This window comes from Ips typographus, linkage group LG3 (genome assembly GCF_016097725.1).
Source record: "Ips typographus isolate SLU linkage group LG3, UJ_Ityp_2.0, whole genome shotgun sequence".
In the NCBI taxonomy this organism is placed as follows: Eukaryota; Metazoa; Arthropoda; class Insecta; order Coleoptera; family Curculionidae; genus Ips; species Ips typographus.
The window spans coordinates 3,684,877-3,698,293 of NC_138424.1; the positions used below are offsets into that span (position 1 = coordinate 3,684,877).

At 35.7% G+C, this 13,417-nt stretch overlaps 1 protein-coding gene across 5 annotated transcripts in view; it reads right to left on the reverse strand.

Moving 5' to 3' along the window:
* Nucleotides 1-13,417, reverse strand: part of sns (nephrin adhesion molecule sticks and stones) — a 41,990-nt gene that overhangs the window by 19,374 nt on the left and 9,199 nt on the right. For 3 of the 5 annotated variants that reach the window (XM_081976166.1, XM_081976163.1, XM_081976162.1), the window contains exons 2-3: nucleotides 7,439-7,600; nucleotides 6,514-6,693 (exon numbers count right to left, since the gene is read on the reverse strand). In XM_081976166.1, coding sequence (XP_081832292.1) covers nucleotides 6,514-6,693; nucleotides 7,439-7,600 — 342 coding nt within the window. Of the gene's footprint in view, nucleotides 1-6,513; nucleotides 6,694-7,438; nucleotides 7,601-7,787; nucleotides 7,890-13,417 lie in introns of those variants that run through there. The other 2 variants (XM_081976165.1, XM_081976164.1) reach the window with 2 other exon arrangements.

Sequence of the window (13,417 nt, forward strand, 5' to 3'; positions counted from 1 at the left end):
AATTGTTTGGTGATTTTAGCTTTGATAATTGTGTGTCCACGTTTTAAGGTTCTTGGTGTATTACCTAAAACATCCATCAGTGAGTAAACACGTTTACGATATTTTAAGATTCCGTCTCTTATTTGAGTAGCATGCAGAGTGGTTGCCGGGAGCTCTATGCGTTGAAATTGTAAACATTTAAAATATTCAGGTTGGAGCACCCGAAGCTGAATTTAATACCTTAATCCTTAATACGATCACATTATATCACGAAGCATTAACCTGAACGTGTATGATTACTTGCTGTTTATTACCGTAATGCCACCGCCTGTAACATGTGTAATCTTTCCCCGGGAACCCAGGGACGCAATTTCAGTATTGAACGGTGGAGATTAATTAATGTGCGATCGTTCCTTAAAATATATTGTCTCGTAAACAACAGATAGTCGTATATTTTATTCGGGCGGTGTATTTCAAACCTAACCCTAATCCGGATGGCCTTTAGTATTATCTTCAGTCACGTTCCGGACCGACTGCAACGTCACGCCGTCCACTTTATTAGCCATAACAACGGTCCGAATGTGACTCAAAACGGTGGCGGTTTCCTCTCCGGTCGTTTTCTATTCGGGAAGAGAAACCCGCTGAATTTAAAGACGATCAGGACGATGGCTGGACAACAACGTCCCGACTGATGCACCATTACGGTCCAGCTCCCGGGACACTGATGCCACTCCGGCCAAATGAAAGACGCTGAAAAATGATGTTGACCCTATTTCCACTTTTTTCCTTTTTATGTGTCTACTCTCTCTGAAGAACTACACAACCCATGTTTTAACTTTCTCGTTTGTCATACTGAACGGACAAATCTATTAAGGGTGATACGTACGAAACATACAAGGTTGTTCAGTTAATCTTATATCATTATTTCAAGACTGTTCTCAATTAACACTTGGCTTTTTTTGTATAACCAAATATTAAGCTCCGAAAATCTTTCTTTATCATCAAATCTTCCTACATATACAGGGTGTCCCACGACGAAAGGCATCGATTTATATTGGAAAAAGTATAAATAGGAGAGTTTTGAAAATTTGGCAGGATACTGATGTGGGCATGCCCAATCCAACTAAAATATTTTTAAGATGGTTGCACTTCCGCTTATACCGGAAGTCGATCACAACTTTCTTATTTTAAATAGAACACCCTATATATTATTACATATTTGGATTCCTCACAAAATTCTGACCAACTTTTGTATAGAATGCCCTATGCCTATCTCTAGCCGTTTTCGAAATATTTGATGTTTTTCCAAAAAAGTGACAGTTGCAACGCTCAACATATTTTTGTACTATGTTAAAACCGTATTTCATTTTGCAATGAAACTTTGGGTTATTGTAAATAAAGGATCGTTTTATTAAACTGAGGGTGCGTAATGACTCATTTGTATACAGGGTCGTCAAAAAAAAATCATAAAGTTGCCACTAAAAAAAATGAAAAATCTCAAGTTTTTTAAATTGAAACCCACATTTTTTATGACGGAATCATTTTGAGCATTAAAATTTACTATACGTGTCAATTTACTTGCCTATACCTAAATCCAACCCATTTCGTTTTATTTGAGAAATTTTTATTCATAAAACTCCAGATTTCTTGAAAATTTCTCTCTCTAATTACGAGTGGATTTATGTCACACCAGTAGTGTGAATTATGTCTATTGAACATTCCATTTTTAGTGAATTTGGCCTCGTCGCTCTAAATAATATTATTCAAAAACAATTCTTCTCCATAGTGACTAGTCAGCAAAAACTCACTAAAAACCACTCTCTTCGGAAATTCAACCTCTTTTAAGTGTTGCACTAATTTAAATGAAAAAGGGTGAAATTTATGTTTCTTCAGGATCCTTTGAATTGAGCTTTAGGATATGCCTGATTCTACGGAAACTTGTCTTATTGACGAAGTTGGATTTGCAACAAAATAGCCCAAAATTGCAATTTCTACATTTGTATTTGTATTAAGGATTGGTTTTGTTTTAATAGCTTTTCTCTTCACAGATCCCGTATTCTTAAAATGTTCAATTATTTGCTTGACAGCTTTTGGTGATGGCTTTGGTTTTTCTGGATAACGAGCGGGCAAATACCTCACATTTTCTACTCACAACTTTATCACATTCTCCGTAAATAATAAACAGATTTAAGTAATCTTGGTTTGAATAACGTAACCGCGACGGCGTATTTGCAGTTGTCAAAACACTCAAAACTAGTGTTATAGTTGGATTTTTACCTTTTGAGAATGACGTCATCTTTTTACATCTTTGTTTCTCGCATATCAAACATGTGAAATAAACAATTTTAGCAAAAAAGGCACGTTGTTAATTTTGTCGTCCTGTCAAATTAAAAACGTTGACATTTACTGTCACTTTGATTTAAACGAATATCAAAGGTATAAAAATGCTGCGCTACAATGAGAAGGCCCAAATGCTAATTCTAAATGTGCTGCTTTTTTTCGAGTACGAAAAGAAACAGTTTCCAGATGTCAACTGAAACTCTCATGATCACTCATTTTTCAAAGCATTTGTAGGTTAAAATTTGTGATCTAATTCCAGACATGCGTGTTTTTTCACCTGCTTGACGTCATTCTCAAAGGGTAAAAATTTGACTATATTAACATGCCCTGCAGGTCTCCAATATCACCGTGTGTCAAAAGCATGGCCAGCTAGAGTACCAGCTAATCCCAACCATGTAGCCTAATAAAAAAATGTTTATTCTCAAATAAAACGAAATGGGTTGGATTTAGGTATAGGCAAGTAAATTGAAACTTATAGTAATTTTTAATGCTCAAAATGATTATGTCATAAAAAATGTGGGTTTCTATTTAAAAAACTTGAAATTTTTTATTTTTTTTAGTGGCAAGTTTATGATTTTCACCCTCAGTTTAATAAAACGATCCTTTATTTACAATAACCCAAAGTTTCATTGCAAAATGAACTACGGTTTTGACAGAGTACAAAAATATGTTGAGCGTTGCAACTGTCACTTTTTTGGAAAAACATCAAATATTTCGAAAACGGCTAGAGATAGGCATAGGGCATTGTACACAAAAGTTGGTTAGAATTTTGTGAGAAATCCAAATATATAATAATATATAGGGTGTTCTATTAAAAATAAGAAAGTTGTGATCGACTTCCGGTATAAACGGAAGTGCAACCATCTTGAAAATATTTTAGTTAGATTGGGCATGTATCAGTATCCTGCCAAATTTTCAAAACTCTCCTATTTATACTTTATCCAATATCAATAGATGTCTTTCGTCGTGGGACACCCTGTATAGTCACAAGTCGTAAAGGTATAGGTACGTTTTTCAATCGCGATGCCTGCCCTACGTGAAGAAAAACAGTGTTCGTTCTTTATTTCTGTCAACAAAACTACGTCAGTGTTAATGCAGACATTACTGTTTTTCAATAAACCTTAAATTAAAAAAAAACTTTCAACAGTCTAAAACACAAAGCCAAAGGGATAAAAACAACCTCCATAAATTTGACTACTGAGCCCTGTGGGATGTTTTTTCCTTTCTTTTTGCCAACCTTTGAAGTTTCGCCTTAGTCAACTCTTCTCTGTGCTTTTTTTTAAAGAAGCCATCTCCACTAACATAAATCCCGCTGTCTATAAATAATTCAACTAAAATTCGCCTTCAACTTTGAGGCACGCACCAGAAAACCCCCAGCCAAGTTTCAGCGAAGTGGGCCGTCAATTTTTAATAAGTCAGCTCGTCACTACTTTGTCGCGTCTGAAATCGGAAATGATACGCTTTCAATTTTACATTAACTCAGCCAGTTTCCAGATTTTAAATAATTGATATGCTTTTGCGTTTTTTTATTAGCAGCAAAGCTTTGACGTTTCTATTAAGGTCCAGTGACCATTTTGTTAATAAAACCATTAAGGCCTTAATGAAAACATCGTTCTTCCTTTTTTTTGTACACGGTGTGAAAAATACGTCCTAGTAATTTTCGTCGAATTAATTTAGGACGACGAAGTCGTTAAAACGACCCTTAATTTTTCTGCTCTTTGTCCTCTCAGCGTCCTACGTCAGGTCACAAATTGAAATCGCCATTAGTGTCCTGCTCTGTCCACTCGGCCGCCTTAATTAGGACGGGTCTCAACGTCCTGCCCCCGTATAAAACCTGTTCGCTCTTTAATGCGAGCATAATTGATCGAATTAGCTTTCGAAAATATGGTCGGACCCTCAAAAACCTAAATTTAATTGATGGTCGGTCAGAAAGAGAGTTAATCTACAAATGTGTGGATTATACTGTGGAGGGTTTTAGTATGATTGGGGTAAGTGGCTTAAAACAAACGCCTACGATTAATCAGTTGATTGGGAAATTAAAGCTGTGTAGGTGAATTTTTGATTATTCTCTTTTAGCATTGCTAGTCGTAATTAAAACTGAAGATATTAGTTACTAGTAGCACTTTGGAGCAGTGATAATAAAGGGTTTTATTACATTTTTCATCCATATTTCAAAGACAAGATTAGTAAGATCTACAACTAACCCCGAGGGTGGTTTTTGATGAAATTAATGAGTCAACACAGATTGTCATTCTAGAGGAAGTTTCTAAAGTCCAATTTATTTGCTGGTTGCTTTGCAGTTAGTTCGGAAAAGAAAAATAATAATTTACAAAGAGATTTGGCGGGCCAGACCCAAAAGTTTTTCGGAGAAAAAATGAAAGATTACCGATAAGAGTTTTTAATCATATCTTGCGAGAGGGTAAATCATGCCGTATGAATTTATGGCAAAAAGGGAAAACAAATCAAACAGTGACGGGGAAATATTGCTTGTGCCGGCAGCGCCCCCGGTCCAAAACAAAAGCGCGTTATCAAAACCATTGGAAATTTTTCCAGCGGCCGGAAACGTCTTTCCAAACCGCTTTTTTAAAATATTAGGGCAATTACAAGCGATCGGGGGCTACGCTTTTATTAATTTATTTGCATATACACCTCGATCGATAAATCATGCCAGGTTTGACGTTATTTTAAAATGGATGATCTGAGCTTAAAAACGCGAAAGCACGCTAGAACGAGCTCAAACGAGAAAAAAACACTGCGAAACTAATGAAAAACTTGAGCAACACAAAACTGGAACCTTAAAGGATTTCTGCTTGGCCAGATCGACCGATTCCTTGCCATTGTGTGCCACCGAAAGAACACTGCTGACTAGATTTTTTCTTCCTTTGTAATCGCCTTTTAATTTCCTCCGTCATAATTAGGGGAAAAGATTACGTATAGTGGAAACAAAAAGGGCCCCTCGATTGTCTCGAGTCGAAGAGATTATTTTTGCGGTAATTGAAAAACGAGAAAACCCGATTCAATATTTAAAGCGAGACCTATTCGATCGCATGGAAACCGAAATTAATTGTTGCCCCAGACACTCGAACTTATGTTCTCTATTACTGGAGTGCTTTAACAATTCCAGATCGAAATCTGTCCTGCTAATATTAAATGGGACATTAATTGCTCGGAGCCGGACGGACTGTTTTGGTACTCGAGGGAAACGTTTGCTTTATAGTTCCAGCTCGAGTGGGTTCTTAACCACTCTCTTTTGATCGCTCAATGGGAACTTAAACTTTTAATCTACAACGGCAACCTCAACAATGACGAGAGTCGTGAATGTAATGTTTGTAAATAGACCATAACGTTTTGTATTGAGTAGAGAATTTTATGAATATGTTCACATATTTCGGATTTGATTTTAAAAACTGATTTTTTTTTTGTCTTGTTTTTGTTAAGTAGGTTTTCATTCAACTTTTTATCAAACTTTATATTTTGTCAATTATAGCAAAAACAACAAATATCGTTATGATCAAAATTTGCTTCATATAAACCTCTATCTTAATGTGTTTTTCCATAACTGAGAATGGTTTGATGCAGTCTTCTTGGAACTCTCAAAGAGTAGTAGGTCTTAATAGCTATTTATGTAACCAGTTACGAAAAGATCGATTTTGTGTAACGAATGAATGTTGAGCGAGGCCCTACAATTTGAATGAGTTACACAATAAGACATTTTCGAAACGTGTTGCATACATAATTTTTTCTAATTTTGACCAAAAAGCGGTAAAAACCATCTTTTAAAGTGATTTAACATAAATATTCACTTTCATAGCACCTTGTATAAACAGTGACAACGACATGTTATGATGGATGTCGCCCATATGTTTCTACGGAAATGCATAAAAACAGGGAGTGATGAAATGAACTTTTCATAACTAGTTACATAAAGTAAAACGTTTTGTCACTCTAATCAGTTTTGAAAAGTGTCACTTTATATGCCAAAATTAGAAAAATTATATTTATTTTTATTGTTTAGGGGCATATTTTGTCAAAGTAAAGATTCTTATAATGAATCATATAAACGATTATTCCTATGACAAAAATTCCAAAACATGAAAAACCGGAGTGATATTGATGGAAGTTTAGCGGTAAATTCGATTTCCAGTTGTTTTAAAGTCCTGTAAGAAAAGTATAAATTAAAGAACAAGAACTTACAGATAACGCTGAGCCTGGCATTGGCCCTGATGGCTTTATTCATCCTCGACGGCCCCACTTGGCACTGATACTCGGCGTCGTCCTCGAGGGAAGCGTTGCTTATCCGCAAGTTGTAGACGCCGTTCCTGCGTTCCCCGATAACCGAGTATCGCGGGAACCCCGGGATGACCGAGGAAAAGCCTGCAAAAGAGTTTAAATCTGTTTTCGGGCCCTCGAGAATTACACAACCGTCGCTGAATTATTCCGGACGGCTCGAATAAATTTGTTAAACGTCATTTATCGACGTGTTGCCCTGGCAACTATAATCCGATCTAAATCTTCGAATCTACCTAATTACCCATCACCAGGTGGAAGGGGACAAGGGGGAGATGAACTAGGATTTCCAGCACTACTTCAATAATTAAGGACTCTCCCTCTACCCTGAAGGTATCGATGAAGTCTAGGGTGCGAAGTGGTCAATCTTAAGGGCAAAATTTAATGAGCCGGAGCACTTACTCACTTTAGGTAATCCGCTAAAAGCCTCGTTTATTATCGCTATAACGATTATTCCTTTGTTGCTGAACTATTTGATTTGATTATTTACATTTTCGTGAATAATGATTGATGTTTGGATGAATGATTGTTGTATTTGAATTAGGTAATGACAAGAAATGGAGAAAGTTTCATCTATTTTGTTATAGCAAGTTTCGGGCAAATTCCTAATTGAACGAATAAAATACTAAGTTTTTTCATTTGAACCGTCGATCAATCAACTTATTCCGATTTAAAATTTACTAGAGCTTGAAAATATGATTTATCAAGATCAGGCGGCAAAGAAATAGTGGCAATGATTATGCAAAATTTCTATCCGGATAGGCAAACGATGTTGTTCCATTATGGGCGGGTTTTGCCCTGAAATCGGAACGAAAAACTGTCCGAAACTTACCCAAAGCGAATCCGTCCTTTGTCCATTGTACAGCCCCGGCCAGCATACCGACTTCGCATTCTAACATCGCCTCTCCCCCTTCTCGTACTTTTACATCGTGAGGTTGCACCCTAAAGTATTGTTGGCCCGCAGAAACGCTCAGGATTAGAGTCAGAAGATAAACTGCAAAAGAAAATCGTAAATCAAATTAGGTTTTACGACCATAAAAACTATAAAACCAACAAGTTACCTACTTAATTTAAGTTTAAACCAGAATTGATCAAAGTTTGTTGCTTTGATTACTTCTACTAAACAATGTCGTTTAAGCAAACTTTTCTATGTTAAAGTTATGGCGTGAAAGTACAGTTACCGGCAGTAAATCCAAGTCAAAGTTACCTCCCATGTAGCCTAGATAGGACTATGATTGAGTCTCGTAATTTATAGAGGGGAATTATAAATCCAAGCGTATGTACGACCAGACAAAGATACACAAGTCTGATCTGCGGATCTTAAATGAGAGCGTAGATAAGGCTGATTTTACAACGGTAATTTGTTTGTCATGCACACATGGGCGCTACCATATTATAGTTTGCTTACTGCATTTTTTCCAACAAGATTTACTGCTTGTATACAATATACAATAAAATTCTCAAAAAATGAGTTAAGCACCTAAAAAGACTGGCTTATTGAATATTTTGAATCATGGCGCGCCACTGTATGCAGCAGCAGGAGCGGTCATTTCTGGTTTTTCCCTCTCTGCAATTCGCTACTCTCTATAACTCTGTGTAGCATTGAGCTAACGAGTCTGTTTGTGTTTGCTTCATGTAAAATTTATGAGACCTTAGTTAGTGGCCGTTGCAGTATACTCTTTTACAAGATACAGGAGAGTAATCAATAGATTATACGTCCGGCTATTTAGTAGCAGCCAGCATTTTAAATTTACTGCGCTGCTGTTGTTGGTTTCATTTTGAAGGGGGAATGTGGAGCTGGAGAGAAAAATCTGGCGTGTGCTACTACCAGCTTTAATTAACATTACATCCGGATAAGCCAGAAAACGCGTAAATAGCCTGGATGGATATCCATTCGCCTTTATTAGGCAAATGTACGTTTATGTTATCGAGAAATTTGATCTATTATAACCGAGTTGGGTCGTGTCCAAAAAGCATTAGGTTGCGTCTGATGGCGCATAATCTCTGGATTACAAAATTATGTATGGGCAGGGTGGAATTAGGGAAAGAAAAATCCGGCTGTTCGCCATGATTGAGCGTTTTACGAGATTTAGACGTAATGAATTCGTGTGGAGGTAGTTTAAACCTAGAAAAATAGGGCATTTTCCAGGTAATTACGTTTCCACTATTTGTGGAGTGGTAAATTTTTAAAATGCAATTCGTGGTCGAGTCGGGGTCGTGTATTCGCGTTATTAAGTATAAATCGTCTGGCCGATCCTGCTGTACGTCCATTTTCTCGGTGTTTATCCTTCGAAGAAATATCGCCGCTATTTACTCTAATGCTCTATATTTTCGCAGAAAAGATTGTTCTATGGCTTCGGATTTCTACTTTTTCGTCCATTCTTTCAGTATAAAATAGCGTTAATTTGTAACGTTTTATCTCTGAAAGGTTATGTACTTTTTTTCGCAAGATTTAACACAAGAAAAATTGCCATTTCCACACCGCTCTATTTTTTTTTGCACCGAATGGCTACGTAATGATAACAACAGTACATAAATTTTCTTTTATATCATTACACTCCGCACTTTTAACCATGATTTTTCTTAATATAATCTAAAGGGAAGTTGTTATGTCTTTATTGAACAGGGTTTTCAATTGTGTAAAATGATATGTTGAAATGATTGAGCTGGCTAATTACCCAGATGATTATCAAACATAAGAAGAATTAAGTCTGTTTAACATCAGAAAAAAACTTCAGAATACATTAAATTAATTGTTACTGGATGGACGATGGATATTGGAATAATGAGATACAGAATTACCTAATCTAAAAAAATACTTTCGTGGTTCAAACATTTTTTGTTACATTTTAACATTCTCATCACTACAAAACATTGTTCTTTCAGAAAATAAACAACTGCATATTTGGCTAGTAACAATTCCGAGCTGCACATCTTTAATTTAAAGCGGAACAGTAAAATATTTAGCAGAAATAAACGCTCTGTTCTGCACTGTTCCCGGTTTCGCCTATGCATGCAAATATTTGCTAAATTATTCCGATTTTCCGTTATAATTTGCTGGAAACGCCGCCGTTCTCCTTTATGAGATTCTCTGGAGGAACCTTTGTGGTGTAGAAAAACAGCCGTTTTAAATGCGGATGTTTTCCTGCAACGGCGAATTTGAAAAAGTTTTGTTATTTCCATCTCTCTGGACTGGCGTTAGTTAGATCCTGTTTGTAATCATATGATGTTGACTGAAGGGGGGTTGATTTATGTAAAATAGAAAATTGACAGCGTCGCTAGATTATTCAATTTTCTTCCAATAAAAATAGAGAACCGTGCACATATTTTCCGGAAGTCGGTACATAAAAATACTGCACGAAGGCACGAGACCGCTTTATAAATTCCGGAGAAAAGTTAATAATTTCGCTTGCGCTGTCATTTAGGGCAACGTCTCTTCTCGGGTGAAATTGAAACTGTTTTTCCATTACGGCTACTGAATATCAATGCGTCGTACAAATATTTTATAGGGAAGAGAGCCGCCATTTTTACTGACGTCCTCGTTCTAAATACATTGCTGGGGGAAAATCCCTATTAACTGGAGAGAAAACGAGTTTGTCAGTGGATTGAGGGTTGATTTTATGTGGTTAAAATGTTTAAATTTTTGGTTTAAAGTTTACACACACTTTAACTGGAAGTGGATTTTGGCTCTTGTAGTGACATACATTTAGGCCTTTGTTCTCAATGGACTCGTTAAAGCATATTTTTCGAGTGAGTCATTATTTCAATTAGCGACCTACACGGACCAATGACACACAGTCCTTTTACTTTTGCACCCAGCAACGTTATAATTTTAGTTCCCATTAGAGGCGAAATGCGATTTGCAGTAGGTTATTGCGCTATACGGCCGATAATCACGATTAATTTCTCGTACACTAATGAACAAAAAATACCATATAAAGGGTGGTCAATAATGGCGTTGCGACAGCTTTTTCCAGATAAAGATATTATTTAATCAGGTCTTTGTTAGTGAATACGAACGGAAAAAATTAATTGGACATTGCTCGATTGTGAGTTATTGGAATGACTGTGTCTGCTACAACCCACGTTAGCCAATTTCTTTGAAAAGTACGGACAAAAGCGGTTGCAACATTACAAAAATCTTAACATTCTTAGTTGAGATCATAAACTCTCTTAAGGAAGATATTATCTTGGTTTTCTATTGGTTGAATTCACCAGGAAAGAAAATTCTGTCTTAAACATGGTAATGATCATTATAACAGGTTTTACATTAGAAATTAAGTAAATACTTTTTCTTCTACCCTTTGCTTCAAAAGATTCGGTTTTGCTTTTACTATCTACTTAGAGCAAATGCTCTATTTTTATGTTATACCCATTGATCTGAGTTAAAAATTTCAAATTTATAGGTATTTATGTACCAAGGGCGATAGAGAGAACATAATGTCGTGAACTGTCGTGGTTTCGGCCTGATGGACATTATTACATAAATGATGTAACTTTGATGACAGTCAGTGAAAATGCCTAATGCTGGACAAAATTTTTTAGAAAAGAAAATGCAACAAAAGCTAACGCAGGTTTATTACCTAAAAAGTCAACAGCATTCTAGGATAAAGAATACGTAGTTTTTATGGCATGGAATAATAAAAATACCATTGTTAATATTAGAAAAGGTTTCAGGGCGTTATAAGCGGGCATTATGATAACGCCCGCCCATATTGCCCTCAGGTTGTTATGAACACTATAACCTACACCGTTTCCAAGGTATTTTTTATTCATAATGTATATTATACCTAGGTGAAACATAAACATCATAAAATCTCGGATAATATATTGTACAAATTTTAGTTAATTGCAATAAATACTTTGATTAGTTATTTCTTGTAGCATTTTAGCTATCTAATTAATGATCTTTCTGACGTGAGTTAACTGAATATCGTTTATACGTTCAATAGAGTTAAACAACTAACCGGTACTCATGTCTGAGCAATCAACGAGTAAATTTGTCGATTATTGAAATTATCTGCACGTATTTCCTGGTTAATACAATCATTCAGGCTTCTGTATTTTTAAGCAACCTATTAAAATGAAAATAACGGTCACAGCTACCTTTTTGATGTATTTTGCTGGTATGCTAATTGAAACTTGTGCTTCGTGTTGTAACACCGCTATCCGGGTTTTATTACTACTTTACTATAGAAAGAAAATCAGACTTTTAGGCTCCCAAACGTGAAACGGTTTGTAGACTTGCAATTTCTGTCAACACTATCTATTATAAACCGTTCGGTCATCCGTATTAATTAACCTTATTTGCAGGTTTGCCAATTTTCAAACATTCAATTTACCACCTAGTAATTATCGATAATTATTATGGAGCCGAAAAATTGAATTCGACTATTTGACTTAAATCAGTGACTGAAATAGCACTCCCGTTTTAGATTCATTAATTTCGGTTATTGCTTTCATTCAGTTTGTAATTAAATTTAGTCCAATGGCCCGATTGCCAGTTTGTGCGTCTTGTAACGGATGGAACCCTTCTTGTGGTTCCCTAAAAGGATGTCGAACCGGAAGGGGGCTTGTGAAACTTTACAAATGGGCTTCCAACCGCAAAAAAAAAAACGTTAAAAATCAGAGGAAATTACTTATTGTGTTCACTCAAACAACAGACTTTTAATATAAACTTGGAGACTTTTCATATTTAATTAATAGTATTAATGATAATAGGTAGTATTGCAGATTCCGCTGGTGTTTTGTTTAATTAAGACGCCACTTTTCCGAGAGCGAGTTTCCTGATGGAAGCGAGATTATTAATGTTTAATAGGTTTACTCGATTCTTCCTTGCCTATTAAATTAACGAAAACTTCCTTTGTTCTACCTCTTAATGTACCTGCTCCAGTTTGAATAGCGCGAGAAGGATAAAGACAGAAAGAGAAAATTACCCGTTTGGTTTTTTCTTCTTCTTCTCCCGCTTGGAAACGAGGTAATTACCGTAATGTTCATAAATTCCACGTCATAATTACAAATAACGTTTACAACTACATGTTTATAAAAAAATTCAGTACGAACAGCACAAAAGGCACATTCTATGTTGAAATTTCATTGGCTTCAACAATAAAGGTGACAGTCGAACGTTGGGCATGAAAAAAAAAACTGGCAGCCTAAAAACGAGTAGAATTTAATTACCATTTTTCCCTCTCCCTGGCAAAAAAAAAAGAAAGGAGAAAAGCGTTTTCATCATACGAATATTTTGTGGAAACCCTACTTGTTTGCTCTCGCTCGAAGGACTCCTTTATTTATTTGTTTCGGGCGAAATAAATTATATTTTCCCAACTCTTATTTCTATTGTGTTTTCCTAGAAGGCTTGTTATCCATATTTGACTTGTTTTCGTTTTCCGCCCGGTTGTATTAACACCAAGTTACTTTTGGACTTTTGGTTTTTCCCTTTCGCATTTTAAATGGTTTTGGTTTACTTTATGTTTTTTTATTAAATTTGGCACTGATAAAAAGTATTCTTCTTTCTATATTTTTCGATTGTTGTTTGATAAAATTACGCAAATTCTACACATGTGGTTTTAGCATAAAATAAGTAATAATGGTGGTCTACATTATTGCAAAATTGCTTTTATAGAGTGTCGTCAAAAAATGCTCAATACTACCTTTTTTTCCATCATGTCTTCTCATAGCTGCTTCTTTTAAACATTTTTACGAACCAACATGTTTCATGAAAAATAATCTCTGTTTTGCTCCTTCAACTTCATTCAAAACTACTCAGCTGTATTAAAACACAGAAAGTTAAAGCTAGTTTCGTGACAAA